This window comes from Lipotes vexillifer, unplaced genomic scaffold, assembly GCF_000442215.2.
Source record: "Lipotes vexillifer unplaced genomic scaffold, Lipotes_vexillifer_v1.1 scaffold24, whole genome shotgun sequence".
Classification (NCBI taxonomy): Eukaryota; Metazoa; Chordata; class Mammalia; order Artiodactyla; family Lipotidae; genus Lipotes; species Lipotes vexillifer.
In genome coordinates this window covers 3,232,587-3,252,131 of record NW_006782914.1, presented here as the reverse complement: position 1 = coordinate 3,252,131, position 19,545 = coordinate 3,232,587, and the positions used below count along the sequence as shown (strand labels likewise).

General features: G+C 38.8%; 1 protein-coding gene across 1 annotated transcript in view; it reads left to right on the top strand.

Annotated features, from left to right (window-relative positions):
- SLC12A1 (solute carrier family 12 member 1) overlaps positions 1–19,545 on the top strand; it is a 92,418-nt gene that overhangs the window by 50,997 nt on the left and 21,876 nt on the right. The window contains 5 exon segments of the mRNA XM_007455555.1: positions 958–1,057; positions 1,835–1,946; positions 9,977–10,117; positions 12,623–12,729; positions 16,728–16,810. Of these exon segments, the coding sequence (XP_007455617.1) occupies positions 958–1,057; positions 1,835–1,946; positions 9,977–10,117; positions 12,623–12,729; positions 16,728–16,810 (543 nt within the window).

The following is a 19,545-nucleotide window of genomic DNA, read 5'->3' as shown; positions in this document are numbered from 1 at the left end:
TTCTAATCTGTGTTTCCCTAATCCAAGGTTAAAAACTTCTTCTGAAAGTTTTAATGCTTTAAAAATTTAATTTATGTCTCATCCATTTTGAGTTAATTTTTGTATATGATGTGAGGAATGGCTCAAGGCTGATTTTTTTGCATATAAATATCCAATTGATTAATATGGTTTTTAAAAGAATGAAATAACCTAAGGTATGCTAAATGCCCAGTGCATAGTCAACACAATCAATATTAATCTTCTTTATCTCCAGATAATTATATCTCATCATTTTCCTGGCTATTCTGAGCAAGACTGGGGAGATGGCTCTGTCTGCCATCTGGGATGAATCTGTACATTCCCATCAGGGACTTCTTATAAAATTTAGAGGATCCATCTAATATTTAATTTTTTAAATTTACGTCAGGACATGGCAGTGCTTACCTCCCTTATTATGAAGATTAGGTCCTAAAAAAATCAAATTAAAATGCTTGCTAAAGACTGCCCCTCTTCATGGACAACTGGAAGTAAGAATTCCCAAGCTATTCAGTTTTATTATTCAAATATAAAGATTGCTGCACACTGTCTATGTAGGCAGAAATGCCTCTTTTCTTTTCAGTTTAAGAATTTGTGAAGACCTCTTGAATTTATTCAGGGGCTGACCATTTTCCCAAATCTATCTGCCTGCAATGTAGTTATAACACAGCCTATCCCACCGAGTAAGGTTTCTTAGGCTGCAGCTCTAAAGTCTGATCCTTAGCTGGAAAGAGAGGTCTCACTTCTAAGAATTCACAAAGTGTTTATGGAAGGACACACTGCTCTTTCTAGGAAATACTACATTATGTTTTCTCTTATTTGGGCGTTCGTCACTGCTGACATAGCCAAGGAAAATCATAGAAGGGAATGGCTTATAAAAATATTCACAGTATACAGAGGGAAGCTGGGTGCTTTTATGCCAGATTTCTCCTTCGTCCACAGATGTGAACTGGGGCTCCTCCACGCAGGCTCTTTCCTACGTGAGTGCTTTAGACAATGCTCTGGAACTAACTACAGTGGAAGACCATGTGAAAAATTTCAGGTAAAACTGGCTTCTCAGGCATCCTGGTGTCATTTCACATTAGAAGTAGCTTTCCTCTATGGGAGACCAATGCACTAGTTACACGCTTTATGGATATATTCTAAGATAGGCAGTCTTACAAAACTGCCACATTTTCATGACAGCACCTCCTATGAATGAGTGCTTCTTTTCTTCTACTCTGAGCTGTGCCCACCCCCAGCTATAATCTCTCATAGGGCTGGCTGTCACCTTCCATGAACAGATAGAGAGGGGATCTCAGTGACATGATTTCAGAGAGATGTCCCCAAATCCCTACACACATTAATCATTGTTGCTGTCTCCATTCAGCTTAAGGCTTTGTGGCTTACTGAATTCCCTTAGGAGAAGTTACACTCTAAGTTCTTCATTAGTTATATCTTATTTTGAATGGAACCTCAAACCACAAGCTTTGAAAGGAGGGTGAAGGAAAATAACATGAAAATACTGGTTGGAGAAGGACTGGTTGTATTGGGGATTTGGGACAGGGTACTGTCCAGAGGAAAAAGGCAGGGGGAACCCAACACTACCTTTTCCTTACTTTACATTTTTACTGTCATTAACTAACCTAAGAATACAAGGATGGCAAGATTCGCAGGAAGTCATGATGATTCAAGACTTCTAGTGAGAAACCCAAGAAATAGGAGAGCAGTTGTCCCATTTTGCCAAGCCTTCTGTACCAGCCCATTCCATTGGGGTGGTTCTGGGCTCACAGGCTTCTGGCCATGGTCAGTTCTCACATCTTCTCTTCTCCACTTCCAGGCCCCAGTGCATTGTCTTAACAGGGGGACCCATGACAAGACCTGCTCTCTTGGATATAACTCATGCCTTTACCAAGAACAGTGGCCTTTGCATCTGCTGTGAAGTCTTTGTGGTAAGAGCCACTTCATCCCCTGAAGGTGCTTTTTCCTCCCTGTTCACTTGTGTTCTTTTAGATGAGCCTAACAGGTACACACAGTGATAGGAGAATGGCAAGGCAGTTTGGACAAGGACGCTTTTCCTTGATTCATATAGCAAGGACTAGCAAGGGCCCATGATCCTGAATTTAAATGAGTGGATAAAATGGGTTTCAGATTTCACAAGAGACCAACTAAAAGTGATAAATATTTCTAAATGATGGCCTTTGAGTCAAGAAAAAGAGAATTGGCTCAGAAATAAAATGAAAATATTTGGTGTGATAACTGTCCCCAGAAATATGAAGGCTAGAATGAGCCAGAGAGCACTATTATATAGATTAACTGATGAGGAGAGAGCCAGACAGAATGACCTTAAATGAAAGCATGTAGAATTTAGATTAAATATTTGGGGCTTCCCTGGTGGCGCAGTGGTTGAGAGTCCGCCTGCCGATGCAGGGGACACGGGTTCGTGCCCCGGTCCAGGAAGATCCCACATGCCACGGAGCGGCTGGGCCCATGAGCCATGGCCGCTGAGCCTGCGTGTCCGGAGCCCATGCTCCACAACGGGAGAGGCCACAACAGTGAGACGCCCGCGTACCGCAAAAAAAAAAAAAAAAAAGATTAAATATTTGGATAAACTTGATGACACTACAGATATCTAGGGAGTTAAACCAAGTTTTCCATGCCTTAGATAAATATTCAGAGCTGAATGAGTTCCTTTTTTGTTCAGGAAGTACGTGGTAGACTAATGATAACTTATTCATGGTTTTCCCAGGAGGTATTCAAAGTAGATGCTAAACATTTAACCATAATTATTGAGCAATCATCAATCTATAAAGTGAGGAGAAAGCATTAAAATTATAACAAAATAATAAGTGTAAATCCTCCGAACCAGCTACTTCTACTTGTATTCACACAGTGTGCTCTCACGTGCTCTCTCTCTGTGTGTATGTGTCTCCCTGTTTCTCTCTCTCTCTCATGCACACATACCACTCAAAATCCTCAACAGTGCCAGTATTATTATCGTACTTACCTATTCTTCAAAGTATTTTCCTACAGTTTTTCTAATTTCAATCTACATTTGAGTCTAGTGAGGCAGAGAGGAAAAGAAGCCCTGTTCTCACTATACTGATTAGAAAAGCGAGATTCAGGAAAATTAAATTATGCACAGGGTCACATGACAAGAAAGTGGCAGAGCCAGCATATCGGTCCAAGTCAACCAATTGTGCTCTGTGTTACAGCACGAGGAGAAAGCCTTAGCAGACTTGTATCCCTGAGAGTGCTGTTAGAATCAGATACCACTCCCTAAACTTCCAATACTTACCTGGGGATAGGGCTGTCAGGAGGCTGCGTAACCCTGGGGCCAGCCGACTGTGCAATGATGCAGGGGTTAATTCACCACATGTCATCATGACCAGCGCTTAAGCATCTTTTTACACTTGGCAATACTCTAAATGCAATATGAAGCAAGATGGTCATATTCTCTTTCCTCTAAGTGCTTATATGATAGTAACTCAAACAATATCACTCAATGTAATAATCCCGTAGGCGGTAGAGGGAATCCTACTGACTACATAAGATTGACAGGTTAAGTAATGACCAACAGTGACTCCAGAGGATTTTTTAAAATCTTATCAAGCACCCTTCTCTCATCTTTGGTGCCCTGGATTAATGGATTTCATTTTGGCCAATAAAATACAGGAGGCAGTTTTGATGGAATAAGCAGTTTGGGGGATTTTTCTTCTCTAGCAATTTAGAGAAAACTTAGTTTAGCAGGCAATAAAATATCTTTAGGACAGGAGAAATGAACTTGGAGTATAAACAGTCCTATATTAGCAAGGGAGAAAAGGTCTTTTTATAGAGATGAAATATTACTTTAAATTAACCCTTTGCTGCTTTAACTATAATAAAACAGTATGATTCTGGAATATCATTTCATGTGAAACAGGTACTTAGGTCTGTATCTCTAATGGCCCTGGTCATCATGTATATTGGACCACTTTATACATCACTGTGCTGGTCCCTCTGAGTAAGGCCCAAGAGCCTTGCTCCCAGGTGCTGAGGTTCTCTTGGGGACAGAAAATAGTTACTGTATCAGTTAATGACTTTTCAGTTAGCTACTCTCTGTGAGCTCCTGGGGCTGCAGATGCTGTCAGCATTTTTCAACTCCAGGCTCAGTTGTCAATCATCTTTGCAAAGAAACAGATGGAAGGGGATGTAGTGGAAGTTGACCTACCATTAAATTTTTTTTCCCAAAAGCATAGTGGTTGGTGGTTAGGCCAACCTTGTGGCAAAGGTTAAACGGTAGCAATGATGTTGAGAGATAACAATTTAATTTTTAACTCTAGGAAGCTCATGCTCATGGACTTTTGAGACACACAGTCAAGTTCTGAATCACTGTTTTGCAACCTATTAGCTGTGAGTCCCTTGGGCCCATAATTTAGTCTCCCTATGCCTCAATTTTCTCAGGTATAAAATGGGCATAATAATAATGATGATGATGATATATGATAGCACCTACGTTTGTTAGAGAGCTGTGAGAAATCTGTAAGATAAGCTTTCTAGTAGTCAGCTCAGTGTCTGTCAAATAGTAAATGCTCAATTAATTTTAGTTGTTACTGTTGATATTGTTATTATGGTATATTTTCGATATACCACGGTTAACATTTTCATTCTGAAAATATATCCCCTTCAACAGAAACCTAAAACACCCTCTCTTAGCGAAACCAGGTCCAAACTTTGGATCTTGGACTCTTAGGTATCCAATGGCTTGATCAGGATAGAATAGTGAGATACGCACTCCCACCCAAATAATCACCGGACAGCAGGCTCTGTGCTCCATCCCTCTGGTGAACTCCAGTTACTTGAAGTGCTGACATGAAGTGCCATACACTACAAGGAAGAAGCAAGACTCAGAGCTCACTGGCATTTCGATGCTGGTGGGTAGACAGAAAACATATGCCCCCAGCTGCCATTTCCTGCAAAGAGGCATTTTTAAAGGACTAGACATTGTAGCCCTAGAAGCTGCTGAAGTTGAAATTAAGAATTATTCTTTTGCTGGGCCCCAAGCCCACACTGTAGCCTTCCAACTATTCAACGAACTCTTACACTCACCCATCAGAGCCTCTTCCTACCTCTTGCCTTATTCTACTAAGCCTAAAGATTTCAAATGAGGGACCCCTCATCAGGACAAATTGGGGGATACTTTTTAAGGAATCCAGCTTGGTAACTTAAAATAATGTCTATTCTTCTCCTGTAAATTACCTTATAATAAGTCAGTGATGATACACTTATATCCCAGGAGCCTTTATATTCAACACGTAAGTAATTTTCTTTTTCTTGTGTGCCTCACTCCTCTCACCACATGAAGACTAGGAATAGGATTCCACCTTCTAGCACCCCCTCGCATTTCTGAGCATAGCCAAGTTCAGTGGGTTCAGCAACAGGCAAATATTAAGTCAAGGGTTGTGATCTCCACCAATTCTACCCTGTGTACCGTGGCTTAAAAAACACTGCCTTTCTATGTCAGTTAGTTTCCTCACTTATTCATAGGAGCTGGAGAGACAGTAAAACCAATCATTGCAGATTACTTAGCTTGGACTTATGTACCCTTAATTCTCTGGGTACACTACATTCAGTTCTAAAAATATTACACTGTGAGCTCATCAAGTGAAAAGGCATCGTGCTTCAGCAGTCACTCACTCATATACTTCTCAGTTTTGCATTTAAAGGAAGGTTGTTTTTTTTTTTTAATTAAAACAAATATACTTTAAAGACGGAAAAGTGGCCCAATTGATCTAGGATTTAAAATGCCAATCAGATAAAGTCATTATTGCCAGAAAATGCAACACCTACTTGTTTTCTAAATTTTGTCTTAAAACTGCAAAAGGCTTAAGTTTACAGTGGCATCTTTTATTAAGTACATTGTGTTGTGTTGGCTGAAAAATAAAGATTTGTTTTTTAGATTGCTTCTATTTTTTATTTTGAAGCGTTAAGAAAAATATTAGGTTGAATCATGTGAAATTTACATTTCTGGATGTCAAAAGCTGTTGAATATTGGCAATTTCATATGACGAAACTCTAGTCAATAAAACAACACCCATATTCTACTCCTCCTAATTAACAACAGTTAGCATTTTTCTTAGATGCTTCCACTCACTTTTTAAATGAAATAAACCATTGCACATCAAGCTAAAGTCCCCTTTATAGCTGCTCAGCCCCAGGGATCTCTCAGTCTCCAAAGGCAGTGTTATCTGAGTTTGACTGATTTTCTTCTAGTCATTTCACCTATGTGTACCAAGATGTAGATCTATTTTGATTAATGTTTTCCTACTCATTAATATTCTTTAAACCTTGATTGTCCTAAATAACTTTTGAATAACTATTCAATAACCTTGAATAACTTTTGACCAGCTTCCTCATATAGATCCCCTTTTAACAAGATATCACCCTGTTACCCTTTCTCTCTCTCTCTCTTTTTTGGAAAATTTACAAAATATCTTAAGAAAACCTAAAACTCTCTTTGAATTCGAAGAATCTCTTAAGAAAATTAGAAAATTCAGGTAAGACAACCAACTTTTAACTCTACGACTTATGGAGGGCAGTTCAAGCATAGATAACCCAGGGAAAATTAAAATTTTCATTTTTTTTTCTATTGTCATCCTTCTTTTAATCTCAACTTTCACCTCCATCTAGAAGAAAATGCTTTTTTTAGATGAATTTATTCTCTTATAGTCATTAAGTCTCTGTCATGATGTTAATAAAATAATGACATGACAAAACATGGGAAGAATGAGGTGACCTATGACTGGGCACTAGGATGCATGGTGAGATGAAATATGCACCAAATCAGAAAAGGAAAAATTTTCTTTCCCACAGTTCCAACCAGAGAGGCAAGGAAAGCAAAGACAGAGCAATAAGACTCTTAATGTTTTAAAATATAAGCGTTGGAAGGAACACTGCATTTGGCCCAAATTCCTCTATTTGATCCCAATAATACTGGAAATCCTTTGCAGACTCTTTTTTCATAATATTCATTTATTTGAAGCGTCACATCAGTTTCTTCTCCAGACTAAATAATTAGAATTCCTTTACCCCTTTCTCAATCGATGTCAAAGTTATAATATATACAAAGATTTTAGAGCTTCTTTGTTCAAATCTTGAATTAATTTATATACTCATATTTTGGATCCTAACTGAGCTAATCTCTATAATATTTTAATTGGGTGGTTAAATTCATTTTTGTGACTATGACGTATTTGAATGTTGAATAATTATGTTCCAGTGTGTCTTCCCTTTCTGTTAGTTTGCTTTTTCCATACTACATTTGTATTGTAGCCTTGCCTCACATTAATAAGTGTGCTACAAGGATATTATAATTGCTTTTAGCCAAGAGAGATTCTACGTGAAATATTTTTATGACTTCTCAATATGGCAAATTTAGGCATTAAAGTATATCTGTCACAATTAATGTTTAATTTGGATTTTTGTAATACTAATAGATATATATTAGACTATATTTATTTAAATAAATGCCAGTTTCCCCAGGGGTTCAAAGTCATTGTGGTACAACTCAATATACTCATAGTCTGATACCTTTCCTAGCTGTTGGTTATTCTCCTATGTCATGGCTGTTGTTACCATTCAGCTTCGTTGAATAAAATATTTCTTCTTTCTTTTGCAATTGATGGTGTCTAGGATGACCAAGAAGGACTAGTGGTTGAAATGCATTGACAGTTAGAACCCTGAGCAAAATTTGATCTATAATGACATATGTTTCCTCAGGCTAGGTCTTCTGATTTAATAACTATCCTTCCTATGCCTTTACCTTCTCCATCTTCATTGGAGATTCTTATTTTTTAACTGTAATGTAAGTTATCCAAACTGTTTTGATATGTTGGTAAGTTCCAGAAAATATTCTGGTAAAAATAAGTACAAAAGGGCTTCCCTGGTGGTGCCGTGGTTGAGAGTCCGCCTGCCGATGCAGGGGACACAGGTTCGTGCCCCGGTCCGGGAAGATCCCACATGCCGCGGAGCGGCTGGGCCTGTGAGCCATGGCCGCTGAGCCTGCGCATCCGGAGGCTGTGCTCCGCAACGGGAGAGGCCACAGCAGTGAGAGGCCCGTGTACCGAAAAGAAAAAAAAAAAAAAAAAAAGTACAAAGAAGAATCTGACCCAATTTAAATAGAATGTTAAAATGGAAGTGACCCCAGAGAATACTAGTGTTGTATAATAGACATATAATATGTGCCACAAATGTAATTTAAAATTTTCTAGTAGCCAATTAAAAAACAGTAAAAAGAAATAGGTAAATGCAATGCATCCAGATTATTATCATTTCAATATACAATCAGTATAAAAGTATTAATGAGATATTTCACATTCTTTTTTTCATACTAAGGCTTCAAAGTCCAGTGTATGTTTTACATTTCCAGTACCTCTCTGTATGGACTAACCACATTTCAAATGCTCAATATCAACATGTGCATAAGGGCTAATCATACTGGACAGTGATGGCCTAGATAATTTTCTTATTCTTATAAATGTAGAGCCCACATTGAGAGAAGACAAATGGCATACCCAGGTATCAGCTAGACAGTGCCAAGGGCCAGATCTAAACCCTACACTCTAGCCCCCAGTTGAGCACTCTTTCAGCTCTGTTGTAGAACAGACACAGTGGTGGAATAAGGTCTGGGACTTCAACAAGATTGTGAACACTCTTTTATTATAATAAAAATCAACTTTGGATGAGCACTTACTATATTCTAGACATCATACTAGGTTGTTTATCATGACTGCTTGAGATGACCTTGCAGGACAGCTATTTGATCCCTGTTTCCAGAATAACTTATCAAAGCTCAGACATCATTAACTACCTCCAAAGTGGCCAAACTTAGAACCCAGTTCTGTCTGACCACAAAACCTGATATCTTTTTCATACACACCACGCCCTTTCTTTCCAATCCAAGACCCTCTAAGACTACAACTCCAAGCATGATCTGAGGATGAGAAGCATCTGTGTCATCTGGGAGTCTGTTAGAAATGCAGAATCTTAAGCCCCATTCCAGTACTGCTCACTGCCTTTCACCAAAATCTGAGGTGGTTAGTAAGAAATCTAAGACAATTCAGTAAAATACCAAATCTATGAATTGAAAGAACTTCCCAGGAAAACAGTACATTTGTACCTTTGTCAGGCACATGGTAGATAATCAGAAATACCCTTGGGATTGATTTGAAACATGCAAAGAATAGCGCTAGCTTGGACATTTAAGGAAGAAGAAACAGGAACAGAAATTTTCATTAAAATGAGTTTCCAGAGCTCAAACCTTGAAATTATAAAATGCTTCATCTACCGCTGCAACACCTGCCTCCTTCTCTCTTAATCTGTTCTTCCTATGCCGTAGGTATGTGAATTTCTAATCCCACCAACTTCATTGAGTAGTGGGAAATGTTAATTCAAATAGGAGTATGTCAACATTACACAGGGAAAAGTCGTACAAAGGTGTCTTCACCATACACAAAAAGCAATGAATGGGCCTAACAAAATTGTCAAGATGTGGTAGTTCCTGCCAGGATTTGCAACTCACCGTATTTTGCTCCCAAGAGTGCTGTCGCATTTCCTGAAACTGGGCTCTAGCTGAGATTTCCTTGGAGCTCCTAAATGTGGCTCTCGCTATTGAGTCGAAGGTTGATTGTGAATTTATCCTGAACTTCTTCAATCACATTTTCAGTATTTTTCTCATGTGCCATGATGCTCTCAGCTCTTTCTTTCGACATAAGGCAGTTAATTAAGTAGGTGCTAGACATCCTGCATGGAAATTGAAAAGTGTGAGCAACCCAGGTCCTCTCCAGAAGGCTGAATTTCTGTGAATCCTGTTTAGTGAGGTGTTTCCCCCTCATTCCCATTTCTTAAGTCAATGGGTCACTGCTGGCTATTTTTGTCCTTTAGAAAACAGCAGTGTGATGTATAACAGCAGGGCTTCTAACCAATATTTGATTGTGTCATACAGGGACCGCGCAAGCTGTGTGTTAAAGAGATGAACAGTGGCATGGCAAAAAAGCAGGCCTGGCTTATAAAAAACAAAATCAAGGCTTTTTATGCAGCAGTGGCAGCATATTGTTTCAGGGATGGTGTCCGAAGTCTCCTTCAGGTAAGGCTGGCATTGAGGGAATGAGTACAGAGGCAAAAGACAATTAGCACTCCATTTTAATGAAGCTCCCAAATGGAATGGCTCCAGTTAGGCAGACTAGCATCAGAGATCAATGCAGATGGTTAAGGAATTTATTTTGAATTCCTGGGGATAGGCAAAGCTAAAACAGAAGCCGAGAGGTTCTATTACAACGAACTATGAGTGATTCACTGGAAATGGAAAATGAGGTTGCCTTTGGCCAACAGCATATATTCTGTCCCCATACTTATTGAAATGCAAATTTGTTCTGATCGCTGACATTCAAGATCCTATTAAAACTTCAAACTATTTTTACATCTCATACTGAATATAGCAATGCTCAAGTCAGGCATTCTTTTCCTTTTTTCTTTTGCAAATGGTGTGAGGGCAGCTGCAAGACTGGACTAAATAAATTCCTGGTGATCCCAGGCATAAAATCTCCCTCTCCTCCTAAATTACTTCCAGAATGTTAAATAAAATGTAATAATATCTGTGGTTCAACACTAAAGCCCACAGTCCTTCCATCTTTTCTCCCTTATTCTTTCCTTTTTTCCTCACCTTCTATAATAAATATATAGAGTCCTTCCCTAGTTCTGATTTTCATAATTTAGAGTGCCAGGGAATCCTAAAATGATCCAAGAGAAACTCAGAATTATAGGGCTTGGCTTTCTAATAATTTGGGCTTTAGTATGGTTGGAAAAACCTGATTCTACATATACTAAATGATGTATTTAGCTTTTAGAATTGCCACCTACAGGAGTGTCAAAATTCAGGATTGCTTCCAGGTAACTCTGATGGCTTATACAGGCAAGAAAGAAAACATGTTGATTAAATTGTAATATTTTGGAGAGTAAGAGTATTTGATGCATTTCTGTCTGCAGAGAAACCATTTCTGAAAGATCCAGTACCCCCACGAGTCTCTTTTCATCTGTTTTTAATTTGATAAACCACAGAAATAGGTGTCATTGCAAGATGCTGATTTTTCTTTCAGTAGTGAGTTACTTTTCAGTAGCTCTGGTTAAATACGTTGGGAAGGTTATACATTTAATGTAAAATTATCATGTAAGATTAGTAAAATAATAAATTTCAACTAGGAATGAGAGGACAGACACAAAATTAAGAAGAGGGAGTGAAAGGACACTGGTATGGAAAACAATTCGTATGCTAATCCAGAAGAAATTGTAAAAAATTTCGACAGTGCATAAAGCTTGTTCACCTGAATTTCTTCAAAGAAAAATGGTGGAGCACAGAGGGGTCATGACAAAAAGGGCAGGACAGAGTGGCATTAAAGGGAAGCACTGACAACTACAGCATTTTGAATAAAGAAATTATGGTATGAATGACCACATCCCCAAACTGTAGTCATGGAAAAGACTACATCGATACTGCCGTGCACCTGCCAGGGGCCAGATGACAGCTCTAAGAGGAGCTGTTCTGCTACCTGTACATTTCTAAGGGCAATACACCAAATGTGGTGGAGGCAAAGTTTATTTCAGGAACCCTCCATCAATGCCGATCTCTTTCCACTTGCTACTGTCCCCTCTAAAATACCCCCTTCTGATCATTTGTTTCACTCTTCCCATAACCCAGAATATCCTTCCTTCACTTCCACTGCTCTCCTTACCTTTACTTGGCAACATCTAACCAACCTGCAAGATTCAAAACAAATGCCACCTCTCCCATGAAACCATTCATGAATCCTTAGCTGGAATTCAAATTTTCTTCCTTTATGCTTCCATTATGATTTCCTACTGCATTTGCACTTGAATTATAATTATTATATATATCATCACCTCAACCTTATTCTAAGCTCCTTCAGGCCAAAGAATATGCCTCACTACTCTCTCACAGCACCTAACACAGCACTTTGCAATTAATAGATGTTCAGTAATACTGCCGGATTAAATTTAATTAACTGGAAGCCGTATTCTGTCATCTAATGGGGGGAATGAAACTTCTGATATGGAAGATGGCTATTCATGATGCTGTCATGTAAGAGATTTAGGTTCTGGAAACATAGTTCAGTTATTCTTCAATAAATAATGTAAGTAGAAGTTTCAGTGATCCTTCTATATAAGAATTTTCCAAACATGGATTTTATTGCTAATGACATTATGGATATAGCAGGTGGAAATGAGCTTTGAACCACTAAGTTACAACACGCATTGCCAACAGATAAGCCGACCCTCACTTGACTTTAAATTATTGAACCATTTTAATGAGTGTATCAGAAGAAATGCAAATGACTGCTAATTTAGAAAAGCTTCATTTCTGTCATCTAAAATCCATTTATGGCTGAGATGATTTAGAACTAATCTTTCTATTTTATGCTTGAGTACAGGCATGAAGGACATGCACTAAAATGTAATCTAATCTTCAGAATCTTCAGAACATTACTTCAGTGCTCTTTTGGACATTATTTTTCATTTGCAGTGGTAGTTTCCTGGCCTGGTAAGGATTGCCCATGTGTTTATCTCCTCTGTTTAGGCCTCAGGCTTAGGAAGAATGAAACCAAACACTCTGGTGATTGGATATAAAAAAAACTGGAGGAAGGCTCCCCTGACAGAGATTGAAAACTACGTGGGAATCATACAGTAAGTGATGGGTTTCAAGACGTGCTCTTGTTTATAAAGCACTAACCAGGGCAGTACATAACTGACACTGCTGTACAGAATAAATTGCCTGAGAAGAAGACATTCCCCTGGTACTCTGAATTCTTTACCAAAGTGAGAAAACACTGCCAATATAATAGAACTTGAGGGAATCATAGCATCAGAGGAGGCAGGGTTGGGGAAATTTGGTGTCAAAGAAAAAGGTAAATATTAAGAGTTACAATCTTAAAACCTATTTATAAGAGCAAAAGCAAAGGACAGCTGGGTAAGGAAGGAACTGTTCTTTCAAAACACTTGGATCTTTGGTTGACTGGTGTGTTCAATTCAGACGTTGTCTTATCCTGAGCCTTGGATAATGAGTTCACTACCCCAGAGCCTCAGCTCTCCCTTTGCTGATGTAGCAGTGTTGGTTTATAGACAAAAAGTGAGTTTTAAAAGGTATGTGACATCTACTATCTAAAGATTGAAGAAGTCTTGGGAAAGGGATAATAATGATAATCCTTAAAAGACTAGCCAGTGCCAGGCTAATGTCCTTAACGTGAATTATCCCACTAAATTCTCACAAGAAGTGTTTGAAGTGAGCACTTCAAATGGGAAGTACTGTTAAAGTAGAGATACGGACATTAAAAATTAAGTAAAATGCAGAAAATGACAGTTTTATAAGTGACAAAGCTGGAATTCCGACCCAGGACCAACTGAATTCAAAGTTTAAACTAATGATCCCAATGCTATACGACCTCCAAAAGTATATAAATACACAAAGTATTACCTGGCTTGTTTCCTTCTTTTGAGTAAGAGAAAACAAATTCTACACATACAGAGAAGCTCAGAGTGTCCTCAGTGACCATTCTAGAAAATTGAGCCTTTCTTCCAGGCCTGAACATACTTAACCAGCTTTGTCTCAAGGGGGGGCAATGTTAGCTACCCCTAACAGCTGTCTTTTGTGTCAACAGCTCTGAAAATGCAAGATTTCCTCTGTCTGGGTTCTGACTTCGCTCTGATTTCATACCACAGGGCGGAGAACGTGCTGAGAGGTCTGGCTGCACTTAAACGTCCATAATACACAGGAAAGAAATCCTCATCCTTGCAAAGCAAGCATATACACAGTGCTCCTTATACTAGGATCTGTCCTCCGGCCCCTGCTAGAATGAGCATCACATTTACCATTATTTGGGGGAGATTTAGGGAACATAACAAAAGTATTCTAATATTAGTCCTATCAAAAAGAAGCATAAGAAAATAATTTTCATCTTCTGAAATTATATGCATTACTGACCAAACAAACATTCATTTAACAGTCCTCTTAACCTGGGGAACCCATGTATTAAATGTATCCTCCTGAACTGTGTTCCCTAAACATATAAAGGCTGGATGCCAAGTGCTGCTATCTGGCTCCTGCTGGTGCTCTAAGTTCAGTAGGTTAAGGCTAAACCAGGTGATCAGAGACAGAATTTTGCCAGGCTTAGCAAACAGCATTTTGATATATTTTAAATCACAGCCAGTTGCTGACTAGACATTCTTAGAAATGGATTGGATCCACACTCTGTCATCCAGATTCTTCAGTAAAATGTTGTCCTCACCTCTGGGAACAAAAGAGGGTGGAGCAAATAGGAAGAAATATGTGAATCTTCAGTCAACGAGTCCATCAGTTGATACAAAATTATTTGAGTTCGTCTTCCAAACTCCCTACCATCCAAAACATTCTAAAAATTCAAAGGACCAAAATAATTAAACCCAGTAATATCAAGCTGAGGAGACTTCTGGCTTTTATAACAAAATAATGATTGGTCATCTTGGTAATAAAGTTCAGTGTTAAGGTGGCTCAAATTTATAACAGTATAAAACTTAGCTGGTTTGGTGAAGTTAAATGACTTCATTACGACAGCACTGGGGGCAGTACAGAAGGAAGACAATCAGACACATCCACGTTGTATTTCCCTTTCTAACTTTTTCGTTCTGTTCTGTTTTATGATGTAAAGCACAGTATTAGTATTAACACAAAGGGGTATCACTACAATAGTACAATATTTTACCATCTTTCTTTGACTAAAAGATTTTAAATTTCTGTAATATTCTTAAGTACGGTTTAATTAAAATAATTGTATTAGTTTCCATGGGCTGCCATTAAAAATTACCTCAAACTTAATGACTTAAAACACAAATGTGTTAGCTTACAAATACATAGGTTAAAAGTCTGAGACTCAGAAAGAGAAAGACAAATACCATATGATATCACCTATATGTGGCATCTAAAATATGATACAAATGAATGTATTTACAAGACAGACAGACTCATGGACTTAGAAAACAAACTTAGGTTTACCAAAGGGGAAAGGGGGTGAGGGAGGGATAAATTAGGAGTTTGGTACTAGTAGATACAAACTACTATTTATAAAATAGATAAACAACAAGGTCCTACTGGATAGCACAGGGAACTATATTCAATATCCTCTAATAAACCATAATGGAAAAGAATATGAAAAAGAATATATATATATATAACTGAATCACTTTGCTGTACACCAGAAACAAATAAAACATTGTAAATCAACTATACTTCAATTTTAAAAAAAAGCTCAGACACTAACTTCCTGAGCTGGAATCAAGGTGTGGGCTGAGCTGTTTTCCCTTCCGGAGGCTCTAGGAGAGAATTCCTGGGCTTGCCTTTTCTAGGTTCTAGAGGCTGCCCACTGCTCATGGCCCCTGCCCCCATATGCAAAGCTCTTGACGGGTCAAGTCCTTCTCACACCACATTATTCTGACCTCCTCTTCTACCTCCCAATTTCACTTTTAAGGACGCTTGTGATTACACTGGGCCCATCCACATTATCCAGGAGTCTCCCCACCTCACGGTCCCTAACCTAATCACACCTGCAAAGTCCTTTTTGCCATGTAAAGTAACATATTCATAGGTTCCAGGGATTAGAATGTGGACGCCTTTGGGGATCCATAATTATTCTGCCTAACGCAGAACCCAGATATGTTTTATGGAACACACTGTCTATTTTTTATAATCAAGGACACCTCAAACAAGATTTATCTGAAATTTACCTTGTGGCACTTTTGCTAGAATGGATCTATTTTTTTAAGTGAAGTTCACTTACGGTTCAAATTTTCAATGGATGTTCATATTATACTGAACTTATTTATAACACTATTTGAAAATTCAGGTCTATTTTGGCTACAGACTTGTTTGCATATTGTGAGACGATCACAAACTGCACTGTTTCCGGGAAAGGACAACCAAACGTAAAGGTTCCTTGGGCTTCGTTCAATCCATAAATGACTGAACAAAGGAACTCCCAAGGAGAATATTTCAAATGAACTCAAAGTACTAATCAGTTTGCCCAATATTTAAGGGCAAAGGAAAAATGTTCTGCGAGAACACAGTTAAAAGAGCAAGGCTTTCTTTCCCTCCTAGATAATCTAATTCCATTGGGTTGGGTTTAGAGAAGGCACAACTGCCAATTTCAACAGGATAGAGTTGCCATGAAAAAGTGTTGCTTCAAATGGTCTCTCCAAAGTCAATGATAAAAGTTCCCTAGAGGAACTGGAGACATTTTTAACTGGGAACTTGATGTCCAAAATGTTGTAGGATTCCTCCTCAATGGGTAAAAGGTTTGACTGATAATTTCAAAGGCTCTGTGCAGCCTTGAAACTTCTGTTCTAAATATTTGAGCAATTGTTTTGTTTACATTAGAAAAGAATCAAGTATTTTAAATAATCAAAATTCTAATCTTAATCAAAATTCTAGTTGACAGTATTGTTTGAATAAGAGTTAGTTACCTTTACTCAAAATACATTTTTAAAAGACATCAAGGGAAAACAAACAGAAAAGGCTATCAGCTCCTGGCTATGTTTGAAGGTGAATTTTTGGAGTTTAATTACATTAAAATCCTAGAAGCAAGTTCAGTGTTAGTCCAAACCTTGAGGATTAAAGGAGTCACTTAAATCACTAACCATTTTGCTTCCACTTGCAGTGATGCGTTTGATTTTGAGATTGGTGTTGTCATAGTCAGAATCAGCCAAGGGTTTGACATCTCCCAGGTTCTTCAGGTGCAAGGTATGTATTTTCTTTATTCAACCAATAGGTATTCATTGAGCACCTACTCCCTGCCTGGCATTGTTCTAGGTTCTGGGGATAGCACAGTACCCAATACAGACAAAACCCCCCACAGTGCAGCTCATGTTCTTGTGCTGACACGAGGTGTGTACGCTTTCCCCGTGTTTTCCTCATGGCTAATGCAAGTGGCCTTTGTCCTGCTAACCAAAAATACAGAATAATTCAGGGCAGATATCAATTATTCTTCTCGTCACAAAACCACAAAGCTAGCATCACTAAAAATAAATACCTTTGATAAAATAAACTGCCAAATTGATTTTTGCAAGATGTTTCAGAAAATGAAGATTGTTTCCTCAGAAAACCGTGTATTTTGTTTTTAAGAGTCTATGATCTGGTCTGTAGCTAACATGGAAATGAGCCTGAATGTATGATGCTGTGAATCACCAATCTAAGTCAGAGGCAGAAACGCTAATTCAGTTTAGTGATTCTGCTTTTTTCCCTGTAGAGGACTCCATATATTACTTGTTTAGTCTTAGAGTTTAAACACATCCTCTCTTGTATGGAGTGAAGGACACACCTAAAGAGTCGCTAAAATATTAAGATAGAACTCTAATCCATTACTCATCTCTTTAGCTAAACTTCACAATAGAGTCCACTGACAACATGACACTAAAACAAAAGGTACCTCTTGTGTACCAGGCATGGTGTATATGTCAGCGCTGGGTAGACTAAGACTAATAAGAGTCTGTAATCTCAAGACACTCACAGCCCCATGATGAAAATGGGTGTACTGTTAGTGTGATAATAGGGTATTATGGGAAAGAGAAAAGGGGCACTTAACTCCAAAAGGCTTCCTGGAGGAAATTACCTTTGATTTTAGATCTAGTGGATGAGAAGGAGTTACCCAGGCAATGTTGGGAGAGAGAAAAATGAGAGTTTGAGCAACAGCATTCCTGGCAGAGGACAGCATTAGCAAAGATGTGAAGACACAGGAATATGGAGGAATGAGGTATATGGGCAACCGAAAGCAGATTCGTGTAACTAAAGTGAAAAGCATGGGGCTTCCCTGGTGGCGCAGTGGTTAAGAATCCGCCTGCCAATGCAGGGGACATGGGTTCCAGCCCTGGTCCGGGAAGCCCCCTTAAAAAAGAAAAAAGTATGAAGCAGACAATAGTGAAATATGAAGCTGCTGACATAAGATCCTGATTTTAAAAGGCTCATTTGTCATATTAAAAATTGTGGGCCAGATTCTACAGACAATGAGGAACTGTTGAAGAGATTTAAGTGAGGGAATAATATGGTGAAATTTGAGTTTTAGAGCTCATACTCTTTCAGTTACAGGAGGCACGGACGTGAAGAGGACTAGAATAGAGACAGAAACACAAATCAAAAAGATTTTTGTAATAATCAAAGCCAGAGAAGGTGACAGCCTGGACTAGAGCAGCCTCTCTCAGGGGATGGAGAAAAAAGGACAGAGTACTTTGGAGGTACAAAGAGCAGCATTTTAGGTTTGATAGGATGTGTGGGATATGGGAGAGGGAGGAGTGAAAAAATATTCCTTGGATGACAATGAACGGTGGTGCTACCAATGGAAATGGGAAACACAAGAGGAAGAGCAGGTTTAATGAAGAGATGTCTGGTTCAGTTTTAAACAAGGTCCTGTGGGAACTCCTACCAGAACTGTCCAATAGGCACTTAGACAGTCCTGGTCTTAAAGGAGAAGTCTGAGCTGGAGATGTCGATTTAGATGTTTTGGGTCAAACTGTGTCCTCCAGAATTCGTATGTTGTCGCCCTAACCCCAGAATGTGACTGTATTTAGAGACAGGGCTTTTAAAGAAGTACGTTAGGTAAAATGAGATCAGTAGGTTTGGTCCTAATCCCATGGAGTCCTTATGAAAAGAGGAGATAGGACGCAGACAAGCACAGAGGAAAGATCATGTGAAGACAAAGGGAGAAGATGGCCATCTACAAACTAAGGAGAGAGGCCTCAGAATGAAACCAACCCTGCCAACACCTTGACATTGGACTTCTAGTCTCCAGAACTGCAAGAAAATAAATTTCGGTTGTGTTCTGCCCAGTCTATGGTATGTGTTATGATAGCCCCACCAAATTAATACAAGAGACATCATAATTAAGGTGAAAATTGAAACTGTGACACTGGAAAATATAACCCCAAAAGTGTGTATACTCAAGAGCCCCAAGGAACAGGAAAAGGGTCCCCAAGGAGGAGCAGGGAAGGGGTGGCCAGAAAAGTAAAGGAACCAGGAGTCTGTGTTGTCATGGAAGTCTTGGGAGCAGAGTGCTCAGAATGACAAGAATCATCAGCATTGTCAAATACAGCAAAAAATACCAGTAAAATTGCAAATGAAATATAATTGACATGGCACAGATAATCTTAGAACAATCTCTGTAGAGCAGTGTTGACAGAATCCAGAATGCAGCAGGTTAAGGAGAGAATATGCGATGATGAGGCAGAGAATGTGGACGTGGCCCACCATATGAGAAGTCTGGAAGTTAAGGAGAGGAATGAGGTTGAGGAGGGTTATTACAGGGAGACCTATAGACCTCAGAATGGGAGAAAGGCTTGTTTCCAGGCTGAAAAAGATGGGCTCAAGAGAGTAGGAGAGATTGAAGATGAGGGTAAAGAAAGAGATGACTATGGAGTAAGATCCTGCAGGAACAGGAAGAATCCAGGGAAGGGCATGAATGAAAGAGTTGGCCTAACACAGAAGAA